The 15,699-nt window shown below is 38.7% G+C and overlaps 1 protein-coding gene across 2 annotated transcripts in view; it reads right to left on the reverse strand.

Annotated features, from left to right (window-relative positions):
• Nucleotides 1-15,630, reverse strand: part of LOC107286539 (core histone macro-H2A.1) — a 41,142-nt gene extending 25,512 nt beyond the window's left edge. For both annotated transcript variants that reach the window (XM_015814927.1, XM_015814926.1), the window contains exons 1-2: nucleotides 15,528-15,630; nucleotides 4,088-4,288 (exon numbers count right to left, since the gene is read on the reverse strand). In XM_015814927.1, coding sequence (XP_015670413.1) covers nucleotides 4,088-4,259 — 172 coding nt within the window. In that variant the 5' untranslated portion in view covers nucleotides 4,260-4,288; nucleotides 15,528-15,630. The remainder of the gene's footprint in view (nucleotides 1-4,087; nucleotides 4,289-15,527) is intronic.
• Between the last annotated feature and the right edge of the window lie 69 nt (nucleotides 15,631-15,699).

Raw genomic sequence — 15,699 nt, forward strand, 5'->3', positions numbered from 1 at the left:
AATGCACAAATGACAGGATTGGAGACAAAGACTATAAACATTTTATTTATTAATCAGTTTTCTAGGCCAATCAACTCCAGCTCCAACAACTCTAGGCTGTTTAACACATATCAAGAGTAAAATCCAGAATACAGGGAGTCCTTGATTTACGTCCATTCATTCAGTGACTGTTAGATAGGGCTGAATGAAGGGATTTTTGACCCATGCCTGAAGTTACAGCCGCTGCACACACACACACACACAAACACACACACCTGTTATGTGATCACAATTCGTGTGCTTGGTTGGCTACCTGCACTTAGTGATTGCAGGGGTGCTGCATCTTCCCTTACCCACCTATCTTCCCCCATCTCTGCCCTTTTGGCCCCCTGCTGCCTGCCCTCCATCACAACACCTGAACTTTGCTGATTTGTGGGTCCCCTTGCTAATAATGAATGCCCAGCTTTTTTTTTTCCTTTTTCATAGCCCAAAGCCAGCTCCAGTCCTGCCTGGTAGCATGGTGCAAAGGGGTATTTTGGCGTGTTGCAGCTCTGGTGGGGGGGGGGAAGCAGTCCCTAAGCTACAGCATAGTGCAAAGCCCCAACCTGACCCAGCAACTAGGCTAGGCATCTCTCAGCAGCTACAGGAGCAAAAAAAGAAAGAAAAGAAACAAAGGTGACCTGGGGCGACAGAGCACAGAGTGGCAGGGGTCCCATAGCACAGGGTGATGAGGGTGATTGGGAATGGTGGGTGGCTGCAGCTTCTGGAGCATTGCAAGCAGCCCCAGAGCCATACAGTTCTCAGAGTGACCAAAAGAACAGAGATAGGGAGAGAAAGGTGGGTGGGGGGAAGTTGGAGGCAGTTCTTTACTTTTACTGAGGCTTACTGAGGCTCAGGACTGGGAGAAACTAAGCTTGGAATGCCTTAGATTGACTGAAGACCAGTAACTTTCTCTTAATGACAGCAGTGGGGATTGTCTAGATTGTACTGGCTAAGTCAGTGATGGCGAACCTTTTAGAGACCGAGTGCCCAAACTGCAACCCAAAACCCACTTATTTATCGTTGGGTGCCAGGTGGGCGTGGCCACTGGGGTAGGCGTGGTTATGGTGGTCATGGCAGATTGGATGGGTGTGGCCAAGGTGGGCGCGGTCACCTCAATGTTGCTCGTGGGGAGGGACGCCTGTGGGAGGTGGGCAGGGTTGGGGGAGATCCAGGGGGTCTCTGGCAGGTGGGGCAGTAGGCAGTAGGCTTGTCCTGTGGGGTGAGGCGAGGGCTGGGACAGCTTCTGCCTGACACAATCGGCCCCCACACACAAATGCCAGCGAGCACATGGGGGCCAATGGTGTCCGTCAGCAGCCACAGCCTGCCAGCCCCTCGACCGGCACACTCTGGGGCTCCACAGCCCATTGCCAGCAGTTCAAAGAAGCCACCTCTGAGCTGGATGGCCGGCCGACAGCTGAGGAGGTGATGCAGTGGGTCGTGCCCAGGAAAAGGAGAGCATGCGACGCCAGGAGGGATGGGATGGGGGGGAGGGAAACCAGCCATGCCAGGATGCATCCGGCCACGTGGGACCTCAGCGAGTTAGCAGGTGGCTGGTTGAAGAGGGGCAGTTGCCATCTCCGGGGCATGGTGCGCATGCCCACAGAGAGGGCTCTGAGTGCTGCCTCTGGCACGTGTGCCATAGGTTCGCCACCACTGGGCTAAATGATCCTGTCACCTGATGCTTCGCTTTACAACCACAACACTTGGCAGTCAAAATTCTGGTCCCAACTATGGTCATACGTTGAGGGCTACCCTTTAGAATTCAAAAGATATCATCATCTGGAGTAAGTATCAACCAATTCTTTCCCCCAGTGGAGATAAAAAATGAACAGCCCTCCTCTATCATCCAACCCCAAGACCTAGAACAGTGGCTCCCAACCTTTTCTATACCCCGAATCCCTATATTCTGATATATTCTCATGCCCCTTACAAAAGTTTGAAATAATGACAATGAATTATGCATATACACTATAATTTTGAAAACCCAAGTTTTCGCACCCCCTGGAATATTGTCTTGCATCCCCGGTTGGGAACCCCAAGGCCTATAGAAAAAGCCATGGTTTTAATGCTCTTTTAAAGGCTGCTGAGATAGGGGATAGTCCTGTAAACCTTTGTAGGGGTGCTATTCCAGAAGACACATGCTGCTTACTTGCTTACTGCTAGGTAACATTGCTTAATTACATGGAACTGAAGCTGTCTAATGGATGAATTTTACTTGATCGTCTAGACTAGTTTCCAACCTTGACAACTTTAGGATGTGTGGACTTCAACTCCCAGAATTCCACAGCCAGCATTCAGCTAGGCACTAATTCTGGGAGTTGAAGTTCACGCATCTTAAATTTGTTAAGGTTGAAAAACAGTATTCTAGATTGACATTTCAAAGGACCGTGAAATGGAGTACTTCTTGTTTGTTTGTTTCATAAAAGCAAATAGCTATAATGACACATTGCCACTGCAAATAAACAACTTCATTTTTGATCATAATGCATTTTAAATGGGCACAGCCATCAGAATAATCAGCCAAATGAAACCGTCTTTTTCTGAACTTTGCTTCTTTAAAAAATTAGTCAAACAGAAAAACCATGAAGGCAATTAAAAGAAAACATCTGCATGAATACATGCAGAGTAATCACAGTTCCTCATAATGGAACTAATTAAAAGTAGACAATGCCTTCTTCTCAGTTCTTTCTATAATATCTTCCTTAGTTAATGCAGACCATGTTTACAAATTCCCAAGTTGCCGGATTCTTGTATCCCCCCTCCAATTCTTGCCAACCCCCAAATTTGATCTTCATGCTTCGTTTTATTTCTCTGTTCAAGATACTTCAGCTGACAGAAGTGAGGAAAACAGTTACATAATTGGAGGCATGTGTTGCTCATAAACATTTCTAGCAATACATGTAGTTGCAAGTTGTTCTTTTAAATAAGACACAAGGTGAAAACTATTTTTTAAAAAGGACATGCAGTTTTGAATATTTTGATTTAGATTTCACGTCTGATAGAAGCATTCTTTTTATTCCCAAGAAAATGCATAATGATACAATTTTAGATATTTAGATCACAATAATAGACTAACTCAAGAATACACTATTTTGATCTCAAATGACATATTTAGACACTAATAGAAGACCTGGCAGCCTTATCAAGTGGCAATTTCTAGATGACCATGGTTGATCTTGAAAAATTAAGCAGAGTCAAACCTGATTAGTATTTGAATGAAAGATTTAGGAAATGTCAGATCTGAAAAAGTTGAAAAAAACCTCACATCCTAAAGGGAATAATGGAGAGCCATTTGCATAGTTTATCAAGAAACAATATGGATGCATCCATGTAATCAGTAATCGAGTTAGACTTAAGGGCACATAAATTGAATAGTAGGAGTACTTTACTTTTATATTGATATTATTTAATATTAATCTACTTAACATTTAAAAGCAGCTCCGTATTACATCTTTTTAAAAATAAACATAATTCAGTTTTCTTAAAAGTTGTATGTTTAACTTTTAAAAGCTTACAAAGAACAAAGAAGCTGAATCCTGCACCTCACAAGAATTTAGCCCAAGTGAAACTAACATTTCATTAAAGATATTTACAATAATTTTTTTACTACTGTACATTTTAAAAAAAGATTTTTTTAAAATATTACCTTAGTTGCTTCTATTTTAAAAAGTTGATTTAAATTTCTTTTTGTAAAATTAGATTATGAGCAGAAACATTATATACATTAAACATCACTGTTACACTCTGCCCTTGATTCTTATTAGAAGCTTACATACTATAGGGGTGCATTGGTATTTAAGCATTACAAACAATTATTCAAGAGCTACAAATCTTAAGAGAAATCTATTGTAAATCCAATTAAAAAACCATTTACAACTGCTCAAATTATATGGTATAGTACTTCCAAGAATTAGAAAAAAGGAATCTGGATTAAAATGTGACAAACTGGATTATGTGGATAATGTTTCTATACCAAACCTCGTCCTCACTTTGTTAATGAATTCCTTTTATGATTATTTTATATTTTTATTGCTTTCTCACTATTCTCTTATTAAGATGAACTTACCAGTCAAGTATTCAAGTACTGCTGCCATATATACTGGAGCACCGACTCCAATTCTGTATTTTGGATGACCTTTCTTAATATAACGAAGCATTCGTCCAACAGGGAATATGACCCCAGCCTTTGCTGAGCGAGATGTTTTGGTTGACTTTTTCTTTCCACCCCTGCTGGACATTTTTTTTCAAGGGGGTCTGGATCAGCACACTAAAAACAAAGAAGAAAGTAAGACTACCCATAAGTTCCATAATATTTATTTCAAATAATAATAAAACCTTAATATTACAAAATATTAACAACTAAATAAGGTCCATGGTTTCTAAGTGCACTTTGCAATTTCAATTGCCATATTAATCACAAATATAGGATATTTAATGTATTTCAACAATGGAAATGGAATTAAGCATTGTTAGTAGGTAAGCAAAAACAGCCTCCAAAATAATCAATATTTCAGTGCATGATGCAGCTTTTTGGAGAGTAGGTTTTTTTTTAGGTTATGTGGCAAAGAAGAGATAACAGAAGAGATATAAAAAAAGGCCTGATAAAATCTCTAAAGCAAAAGTTGTATTTAATTCAAAAGAACATTACAGAATTGAAATAGTCTACGTCACTCTTTGCCAACATGAATTCAGCTTCTAGAAGTGAACTGTGAAAAGCATATGTGCGCCAATTAATTTTGCAAAGTGACATAATTCTAATTCTGATAATAAAGCATATGGATGTCCACAATCACCATTTCAAGATGTGGTGGAGAATGTAATACAGGTGGTCCTCAAGTAATTGGGACCACAACTTTCATTACTAAGTGATGCAGTTGATGTCACATGACCACATTGCTTAGTGATGGCAATCTTTGCAGTTTCCATTGCTATCATTAAGGATGAGGTTGTTGAACGAGGATCTCCTTGCAACTTTGTCAGTTTCTAAGAAGAAAAAAGTAAGTGGGGAAGCCTGTAGAAAGTTGTAAGTCCTTGGTGGGTTGCCAGCAGCCCAGCAGACAGGAATGTGCTGCTGTTGGGTGGAGTGGGGTGGCTGCACAAGGATGCTTGAATGGATGGTGAAGTGTGGCAGGGCTGGGGTGGCTGCTGCCATGTCTTCCTTTATATATTTGCTTTGGGATAACAGTCTCATTCATTCTCCTTACGTAACCATACCACTTCAATGTAGGTTTGGTCACTCGCTTTTACATATAGGCCATGTTTATTCAGCACCTATTCATTCTTGACTCTTTCTTGCTTTACATTTTAAAGTGCCCCGTTCCTACAGCATTCATGTAGGATGAATGTTATGTGATGCTATGTTCCTCTTGACACGCACAACTTTTACTTCTATATAAAAAAATTGACACAAGCCACTTTTGCTTCCTTGGCCATTCATTCCTCACAACCAACCACATACTACCTACTACTTTTTATTTACAGCATTTGCATATTTTAGTATTTCTTCATCTACTGTCCTATCTTTAGCAAACATTATACCACGGCGCACATACATATCCACTTACTCTAGAGCAGTGGCTCCCAACCTTTTCTATACCCCGCACCCCTAGAACGCTTCTGATATATTCTTGCACCCCTTATAAAGTTCGAAACAACGGCAACGAATTATGCATATACACTATAATTTTGAAAACCCAAGTTTTTGCACCCCCTGAAATATCGTCTCATACCCCCCCCCCGGTTGGGAACCCCTGCTCTAGATTTTGCTATGTATGTGTAATGTGCAATTGTTCATTTCATTTTGTCTATAAAACATGACAATTGTAAATAAGACAACACTGCAACACAAAACAGAAATCGCAAAACAGCCAGTTGTGGATGGCCACATATTTTTTAAAAAACGTATTAACAGCAGATTAGTTGATGTTTGCATTTTATTGTTAGTAGCTTTGACAGATGATGGAATTTCAGAGGACCACATTCATTAAATTTATAACAGGGTCAGAAAAAACAGTTACAAGCATACTAAAAAGCACTTTTCCTAACCAGGTATTTTGTGGTACCTTAAAAACCCAGAGCATAATTGCAACAGCAATATGTACATTCATAATGATATATTTAGGAGAAAGAAAACAAAGTAAAAATAGAATAATAAATCTGATGTTTTAGAAATACATTTCAGTGCTTCTTTATTCAGGAATAAATCTCAACAGTTTTCATCTCCAGGAAATGTGCATCATATTTTCTTAAAACCAGTAAGAGTCCTAATAGGGACTTTGAAAATATCCAATCCAAGATTGTCCAAGTTTACCTATATAATTACATAAATATTATTCAGATAAAAATATGGCTTTTATCCTGTTATACTTTTCTGCTTACATTTGATGTTTTATTTTCTTACAAAAGATATATAACTGATAATAGATAGTTGTTTAAAACAGCAGAGTTCCTGTATTATTTTCAATAGTTTCTACTGAAACCATATATGTGTGTGTATTTATTTATTTATAATGGTGAAACAAAAGATGTACAAATACCACTCAAAATACATACTTATACATATGTGTATACATGTGCATCAAGTATATAAAACATGCCTGGGATTTGGACAATGTGCCAATAACATTCCCAACTAATTTCCAGATCGGAAAAGCCTGTTGATACAACAACACTAATTCTCCCTAGCCTAATTTTTCCACCTACTAGTTGTTTCTAGAAATGGGTAATTTTGCTTCCTGTTTTTATAAAGACATGCAAACTTCCTCTACTGATTGTTGCAAGAGATAGGGAGGGAAGGAGGGACAAAGATAGGATACACAATATGGTTCTGATTAGTCCCACTTGAATAAAGTTTGCTACAGGCATTTTTCACATGAAAGTATACTAGACTTCAATGTATCTTTTAAGTTTTTGGACTGACCTTTAAAGCAAATTCCAAGGCTAGCAAGGCCTACTTCCTACTAAGCCCTGTAAACAACACTTACATATACAATATATAGTTCTTTTATCTTTTTGGAAAGGATAAAGAGTTGCAATTAAATTCCTGGAATGTGGAATGGTAGAATTCATCTTCTTACCAACCAGGCTTTTATGCCATTCCCCAGATGGAGTTTCATAAACTTCAGTCTGACAACTACTTTCCACAAACATAATTGCACTTGACACCCATGAAAATGCCCAAAACCTGCAAGTTAATTTACTACCACACACAACCTTTTTATGGATAATTCTACAGAGTGCCTGCAATTTTTACCTTGCATTTTTCTAAGAGAATAGGCATTACCATAAAATGCTAAAAAGTTCCATGGAGAGGAGTAGTTTACAAGCTCAGAAATTGTGGTTCTGCTGGGAACTGGTGGTTAAAGAAAAAAAAAAACTTTCCAAAATCTTACACTTTTGATTTTGTGCTGTGGCTTTTGTGGAGATAGACAGTTCCATAAACAAAATTTTATAAACCAAAGGAGAACCTGTTGGCATTTATTAGCCTTTGTCAGGCAAAATTGATCTGACATCAAATGAAATTATTTCACAGTAGTTCTTCTCAATCTTTCTTTTCCTTCTCTATTTTTAAATAATGGTATCTCTGTTTTGAATTTTTGATTTGCTTGCTCTCCATTCTTTTTTGTCCCCACCTTGTTCAATTTCACTTTGTTTTTTGTGTATTTGCAACCAAGATCTATCAAAACACAAGTACAGGCATCTCCAAATAAAATAGTTTATCCAGTTTGATCCAATATTTAACCATTTCTATGAATGTTTTCATACTAGACTGAAGTGTCAGATTGTAGTTAAACTTTTATTTACACCATATAGGAAAATTTGTCTACATTTCAGAAAAGATGTATTATTTCAAATGAGGCTATCGTGACAGTCCTAACTAAATATATTATCTTATCACAGCAGCAACAATTGTTCAGAAACTTAAGGAAACATTGGAAAAAAAAGTTAAGAAGCTTTACTCCATCTCATTATTCTTTTCATTTTTGAATTAAAACAAAAATGAAAACTGGCATGTAACTAACAAAACATCTGGTTAATTCTGGGTCTTCTACCAGTCTTTAAAAATAATAGAGGCCTCAGTCAATCTGGAAATTGAGCATTATAAAACCATTTACCTCTAAATAAAATAATAGTAATGGATATTTTTCATATTTTGAATTGAAATGTCAATCTAAACCATTTAAAACAACTTTAAAGCTACATCTATTAATTTTTTAAAAATCTACCAGTAATTGAGAAGAGGCTGGTTTATTAATAACAGTTACAAACTGAGATGCCATCTGAAGTTAAATTGTTTAACATATTTTCTTAAAATTAATATACATATTGCTGCAATGTGACAATTTTCACAAAGCTGTCCAATCTAGCATTTTCCAATAGAATCACAGAATTGGAACAAGCCATTTTGGTCAAATTCAAATAATATTCTTAGGGAATCAGCCACGGCTACATATTCTTAGCCTTAAGATGCTAAACTTCTGCTGGTAGCTCAGAAATGAAGACAGGAGATTGAAAGTTGGGGGGAAAAAGTCATATCTAATCAGAAGTGCTCCAATTTCATTGGGTGTGTTACAATGTTGTATCCCCATTAGTGATTGCATGCAACTGATCTTAAAAAGCTAACTAGGTTAGGACTTGAATACCTCATGAATTACTAAGACTACAAGCCAGATTGGGGAAAATATCTTGAAGAAAATAATATTATTGCCACAAAACTATATGGCAAGACCATGAAGTCACCAGAAATCAAGCTCAATTAGAAGGATGTCACCACTGCAATGTAGTCCAGACAAGAAGCACAACCAGAAATAATAGTTCTATGTTTATTTTAAAGCTATAGTAACAAAATCATGCAAAAAAGTATTTCTTCCCTCCTTTTCTTTTAGTCTCCAGAAAACAAAGATGGGTCACACTTCTAAAATGTTTCCCATGCCCTCTCTGGGCTGATGTAGTTTTACACACTGATTGTCCAATCTGCAGCTCTTCCACCCCTCTCCTAAGGCCACTTTCGCATATCACTACATCATCTCACAATCTTAAGAGATAAAGACTGTACCAATGAGCAAGTTGGGCCACATATTTCACACTGACAAAGCTAGCTTCTGGAGCATTTTTGGCAAGAAGGTTAACTTAATAACAGACTGACAGCTGGCCCTCAGAAGTTGGGCATATTTCAGCCGAGTTCATTTTTAATGTCTATGTGGCAGTGGCTTGTTTCTCCTGGAATGCATTTGGACAGTGACTGTTTGCATACACATGTCAGATTTTGTTACATACGGCACTGCTACTACATAATAAGCTCCTAAGGCTGGATAAAAGCCAAGCCGAACTAGAACTACATTTACATCTTCTTGAACAGCCAGCAGACTGTGAATTCATAGCCATCAGATGGCTACCGTTTCAACCTAGCCCATCAGAACTCATTTTATTCATTTATCTGGCTCTCCATATTAGTAGTGTGAAATTAAGGGGATGCAGCTACCACATGATATCTTCATAAGAAGCATGTGAAGTTGACTATGGAAAGAAAATATTTCTGCAAACTAAGAGCTAAGATTTATATTCAGGCCTTCACTGTGTACCACGGTGTACCTATCTATTGATTTCTCTGCTGTTGTATTCAGCTGAACGATGTTCCTTTTACAACACACTACTGCCAATCAAGTTCTGCTGTTCAGAATTTCTTGTTTTTTCTCNTAAGAAGCATGTGAAGTTGACTATGGAAAGAAAATATTTCTGCAAACTAAGAGCTAAGATTTATATTCAGGCCTTCACTGTGTACCACGGTGTACCTATCTATTGATTTCTCTGCTGTTGTATTCAGCTGAACGATGTTCCTTTTACAACACACTACTGCCAATCAAGTTCTGCTGTTCAGAATTTCTTGTTTTTTCTCCAAGGTGTAATACTATCTCTTGCACTTTTATTGACAGATAGGGTAGAATCCCAGATTAACACATTAGAAGTTTTGTAACAGCATCAAGAAAGTTACTCAATGTAAAGTGGGGCTGTGTTAAAAAAACAACACTTGTACATACTACTCACTGTTTCCTTCCTCTTTATTCAGCACTTAAAACACAGTGCTTGCTACAGAGATGACGCTAGAAGCGGTCTTTCCACCCAGAATTGTGGAACTTGAAATATTTTTGATAGATTTAGACTCAACTTTCTATTACCGACTGTTCAAGAAAGTTCTACTTCCAGCTCTATGCAGAATCATTTGTCTATACCAGGGGTCTTCAAACTTGGCCCTTTTATGACTTGTGGACTTTAACTCCCAGAATACCTCAGCCAACATGCCTGGCTGAGGAATTCTGGGAGTTGAAGTCCACAAGTCATAAAAGGGCCAAGTTTGAAGACCCCTGGGTCTATACTGTATATTTAAGACAGTGAGATCAAAGCAACATTCAAGCCTATAAACCCTGAACATTCAAATTATTTATAGAATCAGTACATTTGGCCCCAACTAATTATTATGACACAGGAAAACTATGTCTGACCATCATAAACTGGCTATTTCAAAAGAAGATGCAGATCTCTTTGGAACTATCCACATCTTTCTCCTTGAACTGTTGAAATGCTGACAAAAAGTAATCACCACTGCTGACATCTTTTTATGTGTCCTTGAGAAAATCAAGCAAGAACAAGCTTTAAGAGCATACGGTTACCCTTGCTGAATCAAACAAAAGACTTATCTTATTAGGAATCTTGGTGACCATCAAGACACCAAGCTGAAGGTCATAAACTGAGTATGAGTACAATAGCAGGATCTCAGTCCCAAGTCACTGACAACAAGATATATAAAATATATCCAGAATAGCTAGGCACTGGCATGTTTTTCATAAATTCCCTATTTTCTTTTTAAAGCATCCTAGTTTTTGTGAAGACTTGCTTCACACACTGTACTTCACAATAAGGTCTGGATTTAGCTTAGGGTTTTGTGTAAAACAACCATGATTCAGGTCAACTGAAAGAAGTCAAGGGTCTCTTAGACCATGAAGTCCAATCCTTTGTTTAGTGCAGCAAGAATCTTAATTAAAGCATCCCTAGCACACAGGCATCAAGCTTTAACTTGAACCTATGTAATGAAGGGGATCCCACAACTTCTCCAGACAATTGGAGATTGTAAATATTCAATATTCGATCAATATTCAAGCTGGGATCTGATCAAGCATTCTCTTGATGCCTCCCACATTGCATTTGCTTTCGTGCAGCCACATTATACTGCTGACTCATGTTCAGCTGCACTATATGTTCCAAGAAATCTTTCCTAAGTATTATTACCAAGCTGATTATCCCGTAACTTACATCTGAGAATTTCATTTTATTTAAACAGCTAAGAATGTTTTTATTAAATATTTATTTTGCAATTTCAGCCCATTTCTCTACTCATCAAAATAATCCCAATAATTGAGTCATCTGCAAATTTCTTAATTTGTGTTCCTTTTAAAATGCTCAACACATAAATCTCTCTGTGATCTGGTCTAGAATCTTCCCCAGTATTCATATGAATCTACGTTTTGAGGTAGGCCAAGTCATGAAACAGTGCAAGGATTAGAGAAATTGTACTTAATCTTGAGACTTTGGCAGAGTTTCCCTCTGCCCTCTCTTATAGCGAACAAAATAAAAGTGGGATTATTCTGAGTGTCTTTCTCACACTTTACCCTTTTCCAGAACTGAGTTGTCTTTTTTACTTTACTTCTTCCCACATATTTTCTTCAATTTGTTTGGAATTCTAACAGTGGTATTAGATTTTAAAAGAAGACAATTGGAAATTAAAGTGGCACACCATTTAAGAATTGAAAGAAAAGTGTGCGCCTGTAAGCAACACAGCACATTCCTTTACAGGTTTAAAGTTCCCTCTTTTTCCTGATTTTGAAGACCGAGAGCTTTATACTTTTCCATTTATCTGGTACTTACTTCTGCAAGTTTCTGAAAGGTAATACATAACATTTTGGCCAGACTATCAACATTCCTTCAGTATTCTAGGATGCACTAAGATTTAAATACATTCAAAAGAAATATTCTCTACCTCTGGCTCTGTCAACCTCAACTTTAATTCCTGTTCTTCACAGTTGCCTGATAGAACATAAATTCTCTTTGTTAAAGAAGACTGAACCAAAAGCAAATCTGTTTAAATACCCTCATCTTATTTTCTCTTAAAATCAATAAACCCTGGTTGAACTGACTTACACATGATACCCAAACTAGCCATTGATTCTGTTACAGTGTATACATAAAGCACTTAGACCAGCGGTTCTCAACCTATGGGTCGCGACCCCATTTGGGGTCGATCGACCATTTCACGGGGGTCACCAAGCAAGGCTGTCCGCCATTTTTTCCCTTTTCCGGCGGGTGCCTTACCTTCCTTGAGCTGGGCCAGCTGGTGGTCGGCCTGCTCCATCTCTGCCGCTTGCCAGCTACGCCTTGGCCGGCGCAGGGGGCGGAACCACGCATGTGCGGCGCTCCCGGGCAGGGAAAGTCTTCGACTTACGACCGGTTTAGTCCTCGACTTACGACCGGTTGGGGGGTCGCGGCATTAAAAAGGTTGAGAAGCACTGACTTAGACAAACTTTTTTTTTAAAAAAAATGAATGAATGTGTAAGTACTTACAGTCTTCTCACAATCTTTGTTTTAAAGCTTAGTATAAATCTGCTTTGTGAAGCTATTAATGAAGCATTAATGACACACACACACACAGGGAGGCAGGAAAGCATATTTGGTGGAATAACAAAGGTTTGGCCTACAAGGCAGACAAGTGGAACTGGGCCTTTCCATTTTATCTCTGCTGAAGGGAAAACATATTATGCTAATAAACATTACCAAGTATAATCAAGGAGGCAAAGTAAAAGAAAACGTTGACGTGGTTGGCAATATTTACGGTTGCAATGTATATGCTCTCTACTTGCTCATTCTGCAGTGTTTTTGTATTTTTCTGTAACCGTGTCATAAAACTTATGTATGCACTTCTTTTAGTGTGAGATCCTACTTACATATACTCTCAGCATGAGACAACATAAATACATAGAATACAGGAAAAAGCTGAGCACAATGACAGTTATTCTATATCCATTCATCCTCCTCAAGTTTGTCAAGTAGTTTTTATTGAATCATTCTGATATTCTGGGATGGTGCTTACATGCACATACACACTTTTATTTCAGTTCTTAAATGGTACAACCCTTTTATTTCCAATTATGTTCTTTTAAAGTCTACTAATGCCACTGGCAGAATTCCAAACTGTATGTCTTAAATTTCAATGACTCTACAACTGAACTGCGGGTATATTCCCTAATCAAAGACTATGTACTGCATTCAGATGCAAACTCCAAATTTGTCACTGTCACTTGAAACAAGTTATTCACATTCTGTTCTCAATTACACTAGTGTAAAGCTATAGCAGAAACAGTTGAAATATATACAGTAGTTGATAATAATCAATACTTATAATTAAGATTTTAAATGGACACAAAGTATAGACATTAATGCACATTTCTTATTTTAGAATCTGGTTAGAGAGAGAAAGAAAAACATAGTTTTAGTTAAATCTAAAGATTTAGTCAAAGAAGAAAATTGGTGAATATGTGTCAAGAACAAAATATACTATAAGCCCACAACAGAAATTTCTTAGTAAATTAATGTATTCTCAGACATCAGTAACTGCTATTCTGGTTTCTGACTGTCTTAAATATTAGGATTATGAAATGTTTTGGATATGATTCCAAAACACTGCTTTGGATTATGAGGGTGCATTAATGTAATACCTATAACAACTCTTTAAAGTAGTCACCTCTTTTCCAGGGTTCATATAGCAGTTTACAGAGAACAGCCATGCAATACCAAAAGAAAACGCAGCTGCTTCAAAAACTTACACACAGATCTATATTTACTCCTCTGTATGCTCCAAATGGCTATTATGAAATCAAATCTAAAGTATACAGAGTCCTACTATAGATCTCTCTTCACCCACCCAGGCATTTCTTGTTTGAATGAAAGAATGACTAACTTTGGGGCTTGTTATTTTCAAACCCTGAGAAACAGAAGCAGAAGCATGTAAGCTAGAGTAATCCCCATACACCTGTTGCTAAGTGACATTCTCACAATAGGCGTAACGCATAAATATTAATACTCTAGTGAGATGAACAAAATCTCAGATCCTGAAAAAACTGATACAACTCGACATTGCAAAAATCTACATATGGAGTTACGAATTAAGTCAAGGTACAATTTGGTCCCCAAAAGAGAAAATGACAACACACGCTTGTCAGGAAGTAAGTTTAAAATTTCATGCATGTACACTTCAGAGAAATATCCTAATCAGTAAGAAGTGTGCTTCATACTTTGAACATATTCAAACAGTATCTTATTAACGACAGTGGACCATATGTAAACAAGCAGAACTACCTCAATTTGGACTTTATTCTCTTGGATGTGCTATGACTGGCTTTGATTCTTAATTTTTATTTCCCCAATTCACCTTCTTCTAAAGTCCCAAAGTTGTTTGGGACAACCATATCATAATCCAAGAATTATAAAACCTTTTAGCACATTCATTATTCATTTTCTTATGGTTCACTGCTCCAGAAGACAGGATAAATCTTGCAGCTTCATTATCATAGCTTTGGTTCAGATTTCTAAAATACCCTCTAGAGGTGTGTTTTGAGTTTTCCCCCCCTCTTTCCTGACATGGTATTTTCTCTCATATTATTTCAGCCATCCCTTTGATAATACAGTTTAAAAAGCTTCTTTTGAGCCAATAACTTGGGGCCAGCAGCATCCTTTGCCCTGAAACAGGGAACATGACCCCCATTAACCCCCCCAGCATTTCTATTTGCAATCCCTGTTCATTATCTGTTCGTGTCCAATGACCTGGATGAGATGAAAGAGGAAAGTGAAGGACGGTCGGAGGGAGGGAAGGAGAAACGTTACTGGAGCAAGCCAAACCATATTTTTTTTAACTGTTTAACATTATGGTGCAACGGAGCTTGTTTCCTCGGGATTTGCGGATCGCTTCCCAATCCTACCCGTAGTAGCTCGAGATGAAGTCAAAATGAGAACAGATGCAACGACCCTGCGAGGGAAGAGAGAGTTTATTTCTTGGTTCTCTTTTAAGGGCACAGCGGAGAAGTCTTCCAGCTCTCCCTTTAACCCTGTCGATCCCGTTTTCAGGCGGACAGAGAGGGATCTTTTCTCTCCTATGCCCCAGCCCCCACTACCGAGATCACAGTTGCCAAAAAAAAAAGTCGCGGCTGGGCTCTCCCAAAGATCGCCCAAGAGCTTAACTCGACGGCGACTCCCGGGCAGGCAAGACAGGTTGTGCTGCCTGCAAAACGGCCACCTTCGGTGCTGCAACGGGGAGAGAAAGGGAGCGAAGACCCAGCCGTTCCCAGCCCCACCTTCCCAAGCGACCGGGAGAAGAGCGGTGGGCATACAAAGGACAAGCCCCACGCCTGGCAGCGTTCGCGTCCTGGAGGCTCCGGTTAAGAAACGCGGCGTGGGTCACTTACAACGCGGCGGCGGCAGCAGCAGCAGCAGCAATATGTCCCCCGGCGTCTCCCGCTTCCTTCTGAGCTCCGTCGCGCATGAACTGGAACGATTCGGCCGAACGTGCAGGGCGTCCCACAATGCACAGCGCGCAGCAGCTCGTCACATCCCCTCCTCCTCCGCCGCCTCGGGCAA

This window comes from Protobothrops mucrosquamatus, unplaced genomic scaffold (assembly GCF_001527695.2).
Source record: "Protobothrops mucrosquamatus isolate PMUCROS unplaced genomic scaffold, P.Mucros_1.0 scaffold296, whole genome shotgun sequence".
NCBI classification, from domain to species: Eukaryota; Metazoa; Chordata; class Lepidosauria; order Squamata; family Viperidae; genus Protobothrops; species Protobothrops mucrosquamatus.